We start from the raw sequence: 16,076 nt of genomic DNA, 5'->3' as shown, positions 1-16,076 counted from the left end.
ATGAGGCCCTCTGGTTCCATGAAAATCTTTAAAGGGAAAGAGAAGTAAGGCTGGGGAAGGCGTAGGTAAGTTTTAGGATAAGTAAACTTAGAGTGTAAAATATATATCACCATTTTCGAAGCGGGTTTGGGTTTGCTTTCTCCCCCTGCTTTATTGGGGAGGACTTGCCATTGCTTTTATGAAGTGCTTGCTAGCCATGGATGCCAACTAATTTCTTCGATTGAAGGCCGGAGGACCATGTCTGGTTCCAGGAGCTGTTTGAGCAAGTCCTGGCATTCAGCCGAGATGCCCAGATGAGTGGGGAAGGACACCCCCTTCTGCTGCTGCCACAGCATCTTGGGAATGTCTGTGTCGTCGAAAGGGAGGCTGGCACAGAGCATGACGTAGAGGACAACGCCCATGCTCCAGACATCACCCTTCTTGCTATCGTGAGGAATGCCCTGCAGCACCTCAGGGGCAGCATAGGCTGTGCTGCCGCAGAAGGTCTGGCTCAGCTCCCGGCGTGACTTGGGCAACACCTTGGCAAAGCCAAAGTCAGTCAGCTTCAGGTTGAAGCCCTGCAACAAGGCGTTCTCACACTTGAGGTCCCGATGGGCCACACCGCAGCCGTGGCAGTAGCGGATGGCCTCAACCATCTGACGGAAGAGGGCCTTTGCCTGGCTCTCGGGCAGCGGCCCCCCATTCAGCACGCAGTCAAAGACATCCCCCCCCTCAGCCAGCTCCATCACCAGGTAGATTTTACCATCGGCAGACTCCAGCATCTCGTACACCTGGATGATGTTCTTGTGGTCCAGGGTGCGGACAATCTGGAGCTCCCGAGGTAGGAATCTCTGGATAAATTCTGAGGAAACAAAGGAAAAAGAGATGGGGTGTCAACTCCAGAGAGGCCCGTCTCCCCATCATGTCTGGCTGGGTCTAGTGCCTTCTAACCACAATGTCAAATTCCTTCTAACAGTCTTAAATGTTTAGGTGCTTGGACAGTGCAAATAATATTCACCTTATTTTTTAGTTAACACATTATTCAAAGGAACCACTCCTTGCCAATCTCAGGGACTGTTGTGAGCAGCCTGTGAGACCATAGGTGTCCAGGTGCTTGGGGGACTGTTGGACCAAGCCACTGAATCTCAGCTGTGAGGCTGATTTGCCTGCAGTGGGGGGACCAGCTCCTCTCGCCCCTGCCTCTGGACCAACAGTTCAGGACCATTCTTTTCCTGAGCCCATTTTTTCCCCATTGCTACCTGCCTCCACACCAGCATCTGCCGTCTAGTGCTCTCTGCCAGTCTGTTCTTATGGGTTTGGGTTCTGCCTGTGAGGACCCTTTACCTCCTGCCTCTTCGAGCTTGGATTTTGGAGGGTCTGGTATTCTTGGACTCCCAGCATCCCTCTGTTCCCCAGTGACTTACTCCAGAGCCATCCCCTTGGTTTCAGACTAAGGGGAGGAAGCCCCCACCCACCACAACCAGCCCCCTCTTCCTCCAAAGGGGCCCCAGCTCACCTTCTGGCCCTCCCATCTTGTCTATAATTTTAATTGCCACCTTTCTTTGGTGTTTTTTGGAAAATGCTTCTTTGACTTTTGAGTAGGTCCCTTCCCCAATGGTCTTGCCCAGCTGGTACCCACTGGAGAGCAGAAAGTCCTCCATGCTGTGTAGCGCTTCCTTCCTATCAAGCTATTAGCTCATGCTGCCTCTGTGAGGCAGCTCTACTCCACCATCGCCCTTGGCCGGGTCCTTTTCCCCCCAGGGACTTCACCCACAGCAGCCCCCAACGCTAGAACATTCTCCGTCTGGACACAGCAGCCGCAGGTAGTGGGGAGGGAGAGGGCCAGACATTTTAAAACTCCAGCCCAATTGTGATGTAAATATTGTATGACCCTTGGCCAAAATGGCCTACCCTCAGCAGCAGCACCACCAAGCCCAGTACCGGTTAAGTCATCGCCGCGCTCCCACCCCCGAGCCAGGCCAGGCTGGTGTAGAGGGGTGCTCTGGGGTGCCTGCGCTCCCTAAAATGACAGGGTCTTTGTGGATGCCTCCTCCCATCTGGTTGCTGTCGCCGCCGCGCCCCCATGGGGCTACTGGATGTCTGCACCACACCCAGTCTCAAAGCGCCATGGCGGGAGCCCTTGGGCTCCCTGCGCACTGCCGCACTAGGTGTCGGGCGGTGGGCGGGTTCCCTGGCGGGAGGAACGGGTTCTGTGAGGTCAGCACGCCAAGGCCTGGGTCACAATGCAGCCCTCCCCCTCGACGCCCGGGCTCACACGCGCCGCAGACACCTGCCCGGCTGCGCTGGACCGGAGCGTCCTCCCGCGGCCAGGGCTCAGGCAGCTGCTTCCAGCCTGGGACCGGCCTCGGCCTCCAGCAGGTGAGCCATTGCTCACAGGGGGCAGGTGCGGGGTGGGGGCGCCCAGCGGTCCAAGAGCAGCCTGACAGCCTCGCCCCTCCCCGCACAGAGCGACCCGGGGCCTGGACATGAGTGCCCAGGAGCCCCCTCAGGGTCGGAGATTCCCCATTGAGGCCGGAGACTCCCCTGGCCTTGCCGCCACCCCCGAGTCCCAGGACGGCCCAGAGCCGGTAGCTACGGAGCACAACCCGGTCAGGTGAGCACGCGTCCCCTCCTGCGCTCCTGGGTCATCCCCATCCCATTTTTCCTCCCCGTCCCACTTCCCTTTCCCAGCCCCACCCGCCCCCACCCCAGGTAAAGGCCCCACATCCTCGCCCCAACCTCGAAAACCCCAAGTGCACTCCACGGATAAGACCCCAACAGCGCCCCCTGTTGCACTGCTTTCCCCAGGCCGCTTCGACGCTGCCCGGGCTGCCACTGCCTGACGCTGCTGCACGTGCCCATCGACGTCTACCTGGCTATGGGCGGGAGCCCCCGGGCCCGCGCCACCTGAGTGCGCCTGAGCACGTCGCGCGCGCCGAGCACGAGACAATGATGCACATTTTAAAATAAAAGAATGATGCACATTTTAATAAATTACAGCATAAATTGTTCTTTCCACTCCGGACTGGCCGTGTTTGTCTGTCCTGCCTGATCGGCCTGTTGACTGCTCTGCGCCATCCCATAATGCCTTCCCTATAGCTGCCTCCTCCCTTGGATCCTCCCAGCCCCAGGGGCTGGTCTTTCCCCGCCCACTTTCTTCTGGCCAGGCGCCGACCACTCCCCCATTTTTTGCTAGTCATGACTCCTTCTCCCCACCCCCTCCGTCTCTCTCCACAGTCTCTAGTGAACATCACGTTATTGTACTGGACTCCGGAGCCCAGAGAAGCTCAGGACTGGAGGGGACAACTTAGAACAGAGAATGACCACCCACACCAGGCTCATTTAATGCTCCCAGGATGGCATTAGGTTTTGCTGCCTGCTGTTTTGTGACCCTGGGCACCTCTGGTTTTGTTGGAAGAGTTTAGGGAAAGGTACCCCGTCCATCTTGACCATGATTTCTCCTAGAAGTGGTGGAACCAGAAAAAGGTTGGGGAAAAAGTCCTTTCAAAAATTTTGATTTCAAATTCCTACGTTACAGGTGAGGGAACTGAGCCTTGAGTGCCGGGCCTGGGGTCAGCCAACTGACGGGTGATGCTAATGTCCCCAGACTTAACAGCCTTCCACAGGAGGGGCCCACAAACAGAGTCGCCTGGGAGTGAAGGATTTGAGCTGAATAAGTATTTTCCGCTTTCCACTTTTTCTTTAATGAACTGTATTATTTTAATATTGGGGAAAAACTTGTGTAAGCCAAAGATTAGGTTCAGTCTCCTGTCCCCTGAGATCTAGGTACAGTTGGCTCAATTTTCCTCACCTAATTTACATAGGTGGAAGGCCAGGCTGTCCTTGGAGCACTTCAAAGTCCCACGTCACCTGAAAGGTGACTTCCTGACTTCTGCACAAAACGCTCTCCCAGGCAGTGCCAAATGTAGGCTGATTGAAGCAGAGGATGTTTGCCAAAAGGTCTACTTCCTCGAAGCGAGGACTTCAGATGACTGTTCCGCCCCTGGTCCTGTAAGACATCCTGGCTCTTTGAAAACCCTCCACACCTAGAATAATGTCCCTTCCCCAGAATAATCCCCGGCTTTAGGCCCTAGTGCTGGCTTCTCTCTCCCCCTCCACTTCACCTCACTGCCTGGAGAACCCCTCAGGACTCAGCTCTCCTATTCAGTGGAATAACCCAGCTGTCTCCATCCCCACCAAACTTAATGCAGGCCTTGCTCAGCCTGCTGCAGCTCTGCAGAAAAAGGACTTCATTCCCTGTAAACAGTATTCACCCTCCTTAGGAGGCCATTGTCATTTTAGAGAATAAAAATCACCGGGTTCTGTACTGATATGGTCTCGCCATTGAGAGCAACCGACGTTAGCTTAAACAGAAAAGGAATTGATTGTTTCAAGTGGCTGAGAAGGATATAAGCTGGGAAGGATATAAGCTAGTGATTAAAGAGAGAACTGTAGAAATCAGGGCATCTATTGGGATGGGACCAAGGGTTCAACCCCACAGGGACTGCCCCACTGTTCCTCTCGTTCCTGATTATCTCCAGGGGAAGCAACACGGTTGCAGGCAGCTCAGAAATCCCAAGAAGGGAGAGGTGTTTTCTCCCATCTCTGTATACCTACCCGTGGAAGGGCAGCAGTCGGCCTTTCCTAAATCACATGTACATTCCTTGGGCCAATTACCATTGTCAAGGAGATGCGAGACTATAATTGACCAGTCTGGGCCCTGAGTAAGACTTCCCTTGAGATGTATGCACAGCCAGATGATTGACAGCATCCCCAGAAGATAATGGGCGAGGACGGAGAAAAAAACAACCCAGGAGCAGAGGCAGCTTGCAAAGATTGGAAGATTGAATATGCCTGGGAGAAAAGGAAGCCTGGAAAGAAGGGGTAAAGAGTGGCAGGGGCCAGGGTGACAACTCTGTTCCATGAAAAGGAGGAGCCTTGGTCAGTGTGACCAAGTGTCAGGCCCCTGGGTTCTAGTTCAGGCTTTGTCCCTGACACAGACAGTACAGGCCCACTAGGCCTGTGTGGGACACTGGGGATTCAGTGGTAAACTTGACCCTCATGGAAGTCACCTGGCTTAGAACTCACATCGAAATCATAGAACTCACATGATTTCCTGGGAGGCCTCATCAGGAAAGCCCCTTCCCTTAGGGCACCTTTCTTCACTGGTTGAAAAAGGTTGCAGGGAGAACCAGCTCATCTCTCTGGACCTTGCCCACCTCAAAATGCTGACTCCTTCCCATTCTTCCTTTCTTCCATCCCTCTTACTTTTTTTTCTGTCCCTCTTACTTCCTTTGTCTCATTTCCCAACCCTCCTTTCCTTTAAAAAGATTTATTGCCTCTTTCCATTTGCTTGGATAGTGAGGGATGCAAAGATTCCAGGCACTCTGGACACATACCTTGCCATGGGACCAGACCCTGAGTCTTGTGAGGTCTAGAATGTCTATGACTAAGGGGAAAGGGCATTCCAGGAGGAAGGAACACTGTGGGCAAAGGCTGGAGGCAGAAAAGTGGAGGGCAAGGTCAAGAGACTCAGTTCAATCACCTTTCACCAGTAACTACCTGGGCTGCGCCAGGCGCTGAGAGCCCAGGCCTGAATCTAGTCCCTGGCCCTTGCGGAGCTCAGAATTCATGGGATCCAGGAGGGAGTTCACAGAAGAGAAGGCATTGGATCGAGGCACTGAGTCTGAACTTTGTTCTGTAAGTGATAGGGAGTGTGACAGGCTCCAATCTAGATCACTTCTCTCTCCTACTTCTCATCTCCTTTTCCATTCTGTTCTCTGTTGCTCTTTCCTCTTTCCTGCTGCAGAAGTCACTGGCCTAAATTCTAGTCCTGCATTTTAGTCCTGCCATTTACAAGCTGTGCAACCTTGGGTTAGTTACTTTGCCTTTCTGAGTCTCCATTTCTAAATCGGTGGAAGGACATTAATGACACCTGGCGGAAGGTTTCGTAAAGTCATGTGAGTACAGCACCAGGAAGGAATCTCCGGCACAGCTAGCTCTTCATGAACAAGAGGCTGCTGCTCCAATATTTGACCTCAAGGGGCGACAGAGAGCTGGCCAGCCACATCCCCAGCGGCTGGGTGATGACCAGCCTGAAAGCAGATTGGGGAATCCCTCTTGCCTCTCTCTGCCAACTTCCCAGCAGTTCTGCTCAGGAGCCTGGGAACTTGGTAGGGGGAATTTCCAGGGGAATCCCCAAGTGGTAAAAACAGTTGTCTCCCTCACCCAAAAGAGTAAAGCTGTCCCCAGACACCAAAGCCAAACTCCCAGATCCCAGCCTTATTGGCCGCACCTGAGGAATGCCTAGGGGCCCAGGGGGAAAAGGATGCTTGAATCACTGCCTTCCCTGACTTCTCTCACAGACACTTTTAGCCAGCCACCCCCAAAGGGGCCCCCTTTTAGAAGGAGGGAGTGAAGTAGGCAGATGGACCCCCAGGTTACCATGGAGACAGCAGGGAAAGGGTTGCTGTATCACCACGGCAACAATTGACGTCAACACTACCCTCTTCCCATCACTTGATATAAGAGGGGGGCAGCCACCCCAACCACCAGCAAGTTCCCCACAAAGCCTCCTCCCCTTACTGAGCCAATCAACCAGGGGTCAACAGGCTTAATACAGTTCGGGAGTTAAAAGCACACACTCTAATGTCAGTCAAACCTTGATTCCAGTCCTCCTCCTGCCTCGTCTTAGCTGTATGAATTCGAGCAAGTTCCTTAACCCCTGGAGTCTTCCCATGTACAATGTGGGGGGTACATAAGCTGCCAGCCTCCAGGGTTAGTGTGAGGATCCTGATCTCATAAGATCATGGGCACTGGGCCAAGTCAGGGAAGTGCATCCTGATGCTAGGGACTGTCGAGAGTCCTGGGGACCTGTCAGGGGATGGTGGTCCTTCAGACATAGACTCACAGCCCCTAGAAGGCTCCCACTACTTCTAAGGACTGGGCCTCAGAGATTGAGCATCTTGGAATTTCGGACTCTTAGGGTGGATCCAGAGACAGTGGAATTTCCAGACTCTGAGGAAACCCCAGGTGTCACTTTCCCTGAAACCCCATCAACATCCAGACTCTGACCCAACTTCCTTTTCTTCTGCCCTCTGCCTCATCCTGGGTCTTCTTAGCAGCCTTCTACCCCCTGAGCCTCCGTCTGCTCCTCTAGGAAAAAGGGTGAATGAGGGCCCCTGGGAAGACACCAGGAAACCCAGCACCAGGTGGAGCAGCGAGTTGGCCGCCACAGGGCTATGGGTGTCCCAGCTCCCATGGCCTCTCTCCACCCCATCTGGGAGTAAGAGCACCAGAATCATGTTCATTCCCCCTCTCTTTCCCAACCCCCCCACCCCCCACCGTCCAGATGACCACAGTCCGTTCTGCTCCAATTCCACCACCAACCCCTCATTGCTACTCATCTGCATTACTCCAGCAGCCTCCTACCTGTCTCCCTGATTCCTTCCTTGCTCGATTCTTCCAGTCCAGACTGGTTTTATAAAGACCACAAACCCAGCCATATCATTCTCCTATTTAAATCCCATCAATGGGCCTGACTGGTGTGGTTCAGTGGGTTGAGCGCTGGCCTGCAAACCGAACAGTGACTGGTTCATTTCCCAGTCAGGGCACGTGCTGGATTGCAGACCAGGTCCCCAGTTGGGGGCGTGTGAGAGGTAGCTGATCAATGCTTCTCTCCCTCTCTTAACTCCCTCCCTCCCCCCCTCTCTAAAAGTAAATAGTTAAATCTTTAAAACATAAATAAAGCTCATCAATGGCTTGTTTGCATCATTGCCTAGCCACACTGGACAGTCCTCAGCTCTTCACGAAACATTCTTCCCGCCTTTAAGCACGCTGGTCCTTCTGCTTAGAAGAGCCTCCCTCCCAATCCCACTGACCCTTCAAATCTCCACTAACTGTCACTTCTCAAGGTTGCTCTGACAGCCTGTTTCCTGCCCTCCCATGGCACCTCCTTGTCCCACTGCGTACTTACCTGTATTCCTTGATACCTGTTGAATGGCTGTGCACCCCTTTATGATATGGGTGCATTGAGGATAGGGGGCTGTGCCATGTTCATCCCCGGGGCTTAAAACGGGAGGGCTCAGGAGTTTGCAGAATGTCTGCAGATTAGACTGACTAATGACTGACTGTTGATAGGTCCACAGGGGAGAGGCCACAGTGGCGTGAGGAGAAGGGCGAGCAGAGCTGGCTGGGGGTCCAGAACGGCTTCCCTGAGCAACTGACATTGGAACCGAGATGAGAGGCGTTGTCCAGGCGAAGACCCTGGGGAGGGAAATGTGCCTGTGCTGGGACTGGTGTGTGCCGTGGGCGAATTTTTTGCTGCAGGCACTGTGCAGAGGGACACACTCCTGTTTTTGGAAAGACAGCCCTGGCTGCTCTGTGGGAAGAGGCCACCTAAGAGATTGAGAGCGGCAGCAGGGAGACAATTAAGGAGGCTGCCTCGGCCTCCCAGGTGAAAAGCGGTGGAGACTTGGACCAGGTGTTAGCAGTGGAAATGGAGAGAAGCAAGGCGATTTCGAAATGTCCCGGCGAGGACAGGTGTTGTAGCTGTTTGAATATGAAGAGGGGAGAAAGGGAAGAGTCTGGAACCGATCCCAGATTTCTAGTTCAGGCGACTGAGAAAACGGCCAAGCTGGGGGACAGGAGAGGAAGGGCAGGTGTGGGGCATGTTTCCTGTGAGGTGGGACATCCAGGGGGAGGGGTCCAAGAGACAGGTGTAGAGAGGGAAGAGAGGTCAGGGCGGAGAGAAGCGAGTCTCTGACACGGGTGGACACCAGGCATGGGGACCCATGAGGTTCCCTTGGGACACACTGCGGGCCCAAGAACACCCATGTTTAGGCAGTGAGCAAAGGTCAAGGAATTTGCCATGTCGCAGCAATCAGTAAGATAGGCAAGAAAGTCAAGAGTGAGTAATGTCTAAAATAACAAGGACACAAAAGTACTTCAGACAGGAGGGAATGGTTGGGCCAAAGCCACCGCTGCTCAGGGGTCAAGTGAGATAAAGCCTTGAGAGCATCCCTTGGGTTTAGCCACAGGGAGGTGAGCGGTGACCTTGATGAGCTGTGCCGGCAGAATGGCGGGGGAGGAAGCCCGGCTGCAGGGGTAGAGGGAGGAAGGATAAACAGCCCGAGTACACAACTCCTTCAAGAATGTTGGCTGCGAAGGGGAGCTGGAGAAGGACACCGGGTGGAAGGAAGGCTTTCTTCTTTTTCAAAGATAGGGAAAACCAGAGCCTGTTTGTTTGCTGCCAAGAAGGAGCTGTCAGGGAGGGAGAGATTGGAGACAAGGGAAAGGGGAAGGAATGGCAGGAGGTAGGTTCCCCCCAGAGAGGGAGGAAAAGAGGAGATTAAATCCCCAAATATGGCTGCACATATGGAGGGGGCAAGTCAGGACCTGTACTGGATGAACTCCGGGGGCTCAGAACAGCTGCCCACTCTTCTCAGCAGCCAGTATGAGTCACTGGGGGGGAAATAGCCCAAACTGGCAGCGTGGGAGAGGGAGCTGGGCCAGCACGTTCCTCAGGATCCCAAGGGGTCGAGGAGCAGGGCCCAGTCTGGGCTCAGAGCCCTGAGCCCTGAACCCCATGCTCTGCAGGACAGGGGCAGGCAGAGTAGTAGGAAGCCTGAGTTTTACTTTTGGCTTTTCTCTGCCCCCCTCTGAACCTGTTTCCCTTTCTGCAAAGAGTGGGTTAGGCCAGATCAAGGACTTTTTTGGGGGGAGGGATGGAGAGGTAAGTGTCAAGGACTCTTTCTAGATTCTTTGCGGGAATATATTGTTTGGAACTTTGCAGACAGTTTTGGGGGTCCTGGAGTTCCTAGAAATTCATCCCTGGCCTCCAGATAAAAATTCCTGCCCTGACTGGTGCGGCTTTGTTGGTTGGGCATCAGCCCACAAAGCGAATGGTTGCCAGTTCAATTCCAGGGCAGGGTACTTGCCTGGCGTCCTATTAGGGAGCACGTGCAAGAGGCAACCCATCGATATTCCTCACATATATGTTTCTCACCCCCTCTTCCTCTCTACCCTTCCCTCTCTCTAAAAATGAATAATAAAGTAAAATCTTTTTAAAAATTCCTGAAGTAGGAGCTGGCTGAGAAGCTTTCTGTCTCTGACATTTAAGAGTGACCTGGAGCAAGAAAAAAAGGGGCGTGGGAGCAGAGAGGCCTTGTGAGGCGTGAGTACACCATCAGGGTGTGTGATTGGGGGCTGGAGGTCCCTGAATGGAATAGGGAAGGGTTTATTCAACCGGCAGATGACCTTTCCCTCAGCCCCTTCTCGCTGACTCCGCCTCTCCTTGCCCTCCTGTCCTTGCCCTTCTGTCCTGGGTCCTGGGGGGAAGTGTCTCAGGGGATCATTAAGATCTGGTAACCAGCTCCGACCCACTAAAGCGGCTGGTGAAGTCAGACAGCGGACTAGGCCCCAGCAGGCGCTGCCCCCACCCTCTTCTACCAGCTGAGGCGTCCTGCTAAAAACAGCCAGGCCCAGGGGGACTATGGGCTTTCAGGCCTTCCCCTCCACGCCCCGGGCAGGTATTATAAGAGGCCAAAGCCGGGCCAGGCGGCCTGGACACCATGCTATTCACCGAGACTGCCCACTTCGTGGTGAATTTTCTTCTGTCCCGGTGAGGAGGTTTGGGGCAGGCGCCAGCAGTAACAAGGGCCCCGGTCTGGCACCCGGGGGAAAAGGCGCCCAGGTCCTTAGGAAGGTCCCGATGGGGACCTTCAATCCTCCTTCCAGTCCCTCTATCCACCAGGAGTGGCCGCGGCCCTCGCCTCGCCGCGTCTAATAGGAGGCGGCCCCTCCTCGCCGCTCGTAGTACCCTCTTGGGGTAACTGCCACCCCATCTCCCCGCAGGCGGCCCCGAGCCACGCCCCCACACCGCCTGGACAAGGAGTTGTGTTTCTGGGGCTGTCGGGGCCCGGCCTTGCCGGCGCCCGCCTCCCGCCGCAGCCTGGGCGACTACTGGCTGAGTCCGCAGCGCCGCCGCCCACCCGGCGCCACCTGGCGCTGGCCGACGCGAAACCTGCTGCTGCTGCCGGGGACCACCAGCCTGGCCGACGTGCCCTCCGCGCGCTGGCCCAGCTGCTACGGCGCGCGCCCGCGCCTCACGTGAGCGCGGGAAGAGGGGGCGAGGGAGAGAGGGAGACAGAGAGAGACAGAGACATCAGAGACCGAGACCGAAGGAGACCGGGGAGGGGTGGAGGGGCACTCTGGGAGAGGGGGGGGCCTACTGCAGGGGGCGGGGTCTGTCTGTGAGAAGGGGCGGATCCCGAGAGCCGAGGGCCAGTCAGGGATTGGATAGACTGGGCCTGACGGTGCCTGGGAGAGGGTGGAGGGGCGGAACTGGGAAGGGCAGCGCCTGAGGCGACAGCGAGCAGTCCCAGGGGCGGGGCTAGGTGGAGTGGGCGTAAACCCTGTGGGAGTAGGGTAGCCTTTCTCCCATCTTGTCTGCCAAATTTTCCCTCTCTCCAGGTGGAAGCACCGGTGGCAGAATATAAACTACCAATACCTGGGCAAAAGGAAGAGACATCTAGTTCCTCTCCGCCCATGAGAACAGGTGAGGGGCGGGGCCAGGAGAGGGCGCGATCACAAGGGGGCGGGCTTAAAGGCGGGGCTTCGGGGAGGATTGGGGCAGGGCAAGGTCTGAGCACCTGGTTGGTGCTTCAGGGCCTGGAGGAGGGGGTGAGCCGAAGTGGGAGGGGCCTCACGGGGTGGGCAGGGGTCTCTGCGGGGTTATTTATCACTGCCCTTCTCCGACCACCACAAACATTTTTTAAACGATTGGCAGATTTAGCCCTGGCTGGCGTAGCTCAGTGGATTGAGCCGGGGGGGAGGTGCGGGGGGGGGGTGCGGGGGGGGTGCGGGGGGGGTGCTGCGAACCAAAGCATCACAAGTTCGATTCCCAGTCAGGGTACATGCATGGGTTGCAGGCCAGGTCCCCAATGGGGGCCACATGAGAGGCAACCACACATTGATGTTTCTCTCTTTCTCCCTCCCTTCCCCTCTCTAAATAAATAAATAAATAAAATCTTAAAAAAAAAAAAGATAATTCCAACTTGGTACCCTGAACGGGGAGTGCAGGACCAGGATCAGTCTTGAATTTGTAGGTCAGCTCCAGGGCAGGAGTGACTCCAGCCCCTAGCCTGGTGACCAAGCTAAATAACCTAAGGGAAGGCAGGAAGGCTCAGGATCCACTTGACAGGCACTGTCATGGTGGTAATCCTGTGTGTGTCTGTGTATGCTTATGTTCCTGTGCATCTCTGAATGTCTGCATCTGCCTTTCAGCATGGCTGTTTCTGTGTATCTGTCTATCTCTGGTCTCTGTGTCCATTTATTCAACAAGTGTTTATCAAGGGCATATTTTAGTGATTTGTGCCAGGTTTATACACTGAGTCACTGGGTTCACATTAGTGAAACAAGCAGTTGACGGCCCTGCTGTCATGGAGCTTACATTCTGGTTAAAGAGACAGACAATAAAAAGAGGTCAGAGATACAATGTTCTGTGTTTGAGAAGATCAAGGCGGGCCAGGTGCTACTTTAGACATACAGAGCAGGGACTTGGTCTTGTTCACAGATCTAGAAGAGTGCCTAACTCATAAACGGGCTCAGTGAGTGTTGAGTGGATACATTTGTTGGTCGGGAGGTCCTGCCTGAGGAGGTTAACTGTCATACAAGGCCTGAAGGATGAGGAGGGGTCAGCCACTCCAGACCCTGGGAAGAGTGTTCTGGACAGAGGAAACATATGTGAAACATATGTCTAGTGGGTGGCCTCTTGCCTCTGTCTGTCCTCAAGTATCCTTATTGTTATTTCTCTGTTCCTGAATGTTGTGTGTGTGTGTGTGTGAGAGAGAGAGAGAGAGAGAGAGAGAGAGAGAGAGAGAGAGATCTTGGGAGCCGTGGAGCAGGCTTCAGGGTCTCTGGAACTGAGGTCACTGCAGAACTGATTCACCCCCACTGGCCCATTCTAGCCTGGCCATTTCCCTCGAAGCAATCCTTCTCCCCAACAGCCGCAGTCCCAGGACTTCTAGCTTCTTTCCAGGGGAGTGTCCTGCAGCCCAGAAAGAAGTCCTTTATCCTGTCTAACTGCAATCCCTGCTGGTCAGCCCTTTCCTCTCATTCTGCCTTGCGGGCAGAGGGGAGGAGATGGGCGGGTCCTCTGGCAGCAGGTACTTCCTGGACTGGGAGCCCAGTAAAGACCTGGCAGAGTGGGGGTGATAAGCCCCCTCCAGCCCCAGGGAGGTGAAGAGGGACAGAGATAATCATTCACTTTAGAAGCCTCTGCCACATTCATTATCTCATTTAACCCTTCGACACCCCATTTTACAGACAGAAACTCAGCAGACCCAGAGAGGAAACATAACAGAACTGGGACCAGAACCCAGGTCTCTTGATGAAGTAGTAACAGTCATAACAAATAATATTTATTGCACATTTGACTCTCTTCCAGGTACCATGCTTAAACTTTGCATGCAATGATCTTTCTTAAACCTTATCATAATGCTGTGAGGTGGGTGCCATCATTATTCCCATTATCCTCAGATGAGGAGACGGAGGCTCCGAGCCATTAAATGAATTGCCCCCAAACACCAGCTAGTTCATGGCAGAGCAGCATGTGAGGCCAGGCAGTCTGGCCTGCTCAGCTACACGCTGCGGCCTAGGGTTCCAGGGGAGTGTCACAGATGTCTGTTTTCCAGAGATCTGGGAAGACAGACTTCAGGTTCACCGCACGATGGTCTGGGGCTGACATGTACCAGGCCAGGGTGAGCAGAAAGATGGCATGGGAGCACTGTGTAACCCCGTGTCCTTTCTCTAAGGCTGAAGATGACCTGACGCTGCCTCATCTCCTGGGCTTTTCGTGTTTCTGCCCTTCACTGCCCAAATAAAGCTGCTTTCACCTCTCTCTGGCTCTCGCAGTGCTCCCCATTCCCACACACTGAGCTAGACTGAACCCAAAGGCTGGGGAGCACCTGCCACCACCCCTGACCCTCCCAGTGTACACATTCCCACCCACAAACCCCCCAGTAGGATAGGCTGGATGAACCAGACCTGGCACCTGCCCCCCAGACTCTCACGGTGCTGCAGAAAGAGAAAGGCGGAGATGTATTCCGGCCCGGTAAAATGCCCCAGGGGGATGAAATTGGTTTCTACAAGGCACAGTGGGTGGGTCAGAAAAGCCTTTAGGAGAGGTCCCTTGAGCTGAATGCTGATGGGTGAGCAGGAACCAGGAGGGCATACACAAGGCACAGCGGTCAGGCAGAACGGGCAGCACGGAGAAAGGCGTGGTGATCTGCAGGCTGAGACAGTCGTTCCACTGATGGAACGGGTGGGACTGGCAGCCAGGTGGGCTCCGCCTAAAATCAGCCTAGCTGGGCTTGGAGCTTCAAAGACTCTGAAGGTCAGACTAGGGAGTTTGACATCCTCCAGGAGGAAGTAGGGAGCTGTGGACAGGTTTAAAGCCGGGGAGGGACATGATCTCATCATGGCATCTTCAGGCCTCAAGCCTTTCCCGGGTCTCAGATCCACCTGGTGAGCAGAGTGGTCTCCAACCCTCAACTAGGTCCAAGGCCTCTGGCACCTGTCTCTGTGCTCCCCCTTACACACTCTCCCAGGTCCCACTCAGGACTGAGACCAGGAGTGGGTCCTGCCCAAGCCTCCCTACAAAGGGAGAGGGCGCTGATGGCTAAGGAGGGAGGCTTTGGGCTGCTACCTGGACTCATCCACTTGGTGGTCAACAGCAGCCCCGCGTCCTCACCCCATAAGGCCTAGCTATGACCCAGTCTCTGCCCTTCGTGGGGTTTCCATCACACGCAGGTGACTGCAGGGCAGCCCCACACCCAGGGGAGCCCTGGAGCCGCCTCCCTTCCTCCTCTGGCCCCCTCTCTTCCCCCAAAGAGCCTGGTACTCCCCATCTCTGGTGCTCTCTCCTCTTTGAATGTCTCTGGATTCGACATTCCCCTCCTCTGCCCTCAGGCCTCGCCTAGTGCAGGCCACCATTGTCTTGCCTGGACCGGTCCAATCAACTTCTCCCTGGTTTTCTTGCTTCCAGTCCTGTCCCCTCTAATCTGTGTCCACTTGGCCTGTTTTTTCTGTCTTGTAGGCCCCTGAGGGACGTCAGGTGTGATCTCCAAGGGCAGCTGGAGTTCTGGAGAGATCTGGGCTGGCGATAATAATTCAGACTTGTACATAGACATATGTACAGACTGTCGCATAGACATATGCAGAGAAGGCGGGTGGGGTGGGGAGGAGAGAGAGACAGAGAGACCTCTTTCTGTGTTCCTCTCCAACGGATGTTTCTCCAGACCCAAAGACATCATGTGACCCCACTGACTTCATGCCACCCTAACGCCATTCCGACGCCTCAGCCCAGTCCGTCCAAAGCTGCCCACTGCGTTTCTGTGTGCGCCCCACCACGCCTCCTTTAGACTTCCTGTGTGCAGCTCGGCATCGCCTTCCACCCATTTGCCCAAGCCAGACCCTCAGACACCTTCCTCCGTCCTTCTTTCTCCTCATTCCCAACACCCTTCGTCCTTCCCAAAGTCCTGTCGCTTCTGCCCCTCAACACCGGCCGCGCCCCTCTCCCCCTAGCTCCCCCTGCCCTTCTGCAGCGTTCGCATGGAGGACCACTCGCTCCTTCTGGAAGCCATTTCTCCCCTCAGCTTTCAGGGCACCCCTGTTCCTGATCTCCCCCTTTCTTGCCATCCGCCAGCCGAATCGCCCTGCCGGCTCCCCTTCCAGGCGCTGCCCTCGCGCATCACTCCTTCTCTCCAGGGGACCCTTCAAATTCGGGGCATCCCCAGACTCCTCTGAAGTCCAGGCTTATTGATCCATTAACCGCCAGCCTGATGTCTCCGCTGGGACAGCCACAGGCACCTCAGCCTTCAAGTCCAAGGCTGCTCTGACGGTCCCCAGCACTGAGCAGATTCAGTGTGTGAAGTGCTGAGGGGGAGCCCCACGCCCAGAGGTGTGGAGTCTGTGGTGGGGAGCGCGATTCCTTCCCCCTGGGGAATGTAGTCCAGATGTGGGTTTGATCTGGGTTTTAAGAGGAAGGTAGAAATTCAGCAAGTAGAGAAGTGGAGAGAGGCATTGCAGGTGGAGGG

At 55.0% G+C, this 16,076-nt stretch overlaps 2 protein-coding genes across 2 annotated transcripts; one reads left to right on the top strand and one right to left on the bottom strand.

Annotated features, from left to right (window-relative positions):
• Positions 1 to 176: 176 nt before the first annotated feature.
• TSSK3 (testis specific serine kinase 3) lies at positions 177 to 1,640 on the bottom strand. Its single transcript, XM_045860028.1, has 2 exons — positions 1,496 to 1,640; positions 177 to 841 (listed from the first exon to the last, which is right to left on the bottom strand). Exons 1-2 carry the CDS (start codon positions 1,638 to 1,640, stop codon positions 177 to 179), a joined length of 810 nt encoding a protein of 269 aa, XP_045715984.1.
• Positions 1,641 to 2,222: 582 nt separating this feature from the next.
• Positions 2,223 to 2,925, top strand: FAM229A (family with sequence similarity 229 member A). Its single transcript, XM_045860054.1, is given in 4 exon segments — positions 2,223 to 2,277; positions 2,280 to 2,358; positions 2,447 to 2,593; positions 2,788 to 2,925. Coding segments are annotated over 4 exon segments (384 nt in total). The 3' UTR covers positions 2,891 to 2,925.
• The last annotated feature ends 13,151 nt before the right edge of the window (positions 2,926 to 16,076 follow it).

This window comes from Phyllostomus hastatus, unplaced genomic scaffold (assembly GCF_019186645.2).
Source record: "Phyllostomus hastatus isolate PE091 unplaced genomic scaffold, TTU_PhHast_1.1 phas_scaffold_182, whole genome shotgun sequence".
In the NCBI taxonomy this organism is placed as follows: domain Eukaryota; kingdom Metazoa; phylum Chordata; class Mammalia; order Chiroptera; family Phyllostomidae; genus Phyllostomus; species Phyllostomus hastatus.
Note: the sequence above shows the minus strand (reverse complement) of the source record. Positions and strands in the feature narration are given on the sequence as shown.

Bases quoted from the DNA above. Each gene is read 5' to 3' on its own strand.
- TSSK3 (XM_045860028.1), bottom strand. From the start codon at position 1,640: ATGGAGGACTTTCTGCTCTCCAGTGGGTACCAGCTGGGCAAGACCATT. The intron at 842-1,495 runs GTGAGCTGGGGC...TTGTTTCCTCAG, and splicing joins CAAGATGGGAGGGCCAGAAG to AATTTATCCAGAGATTCCTA.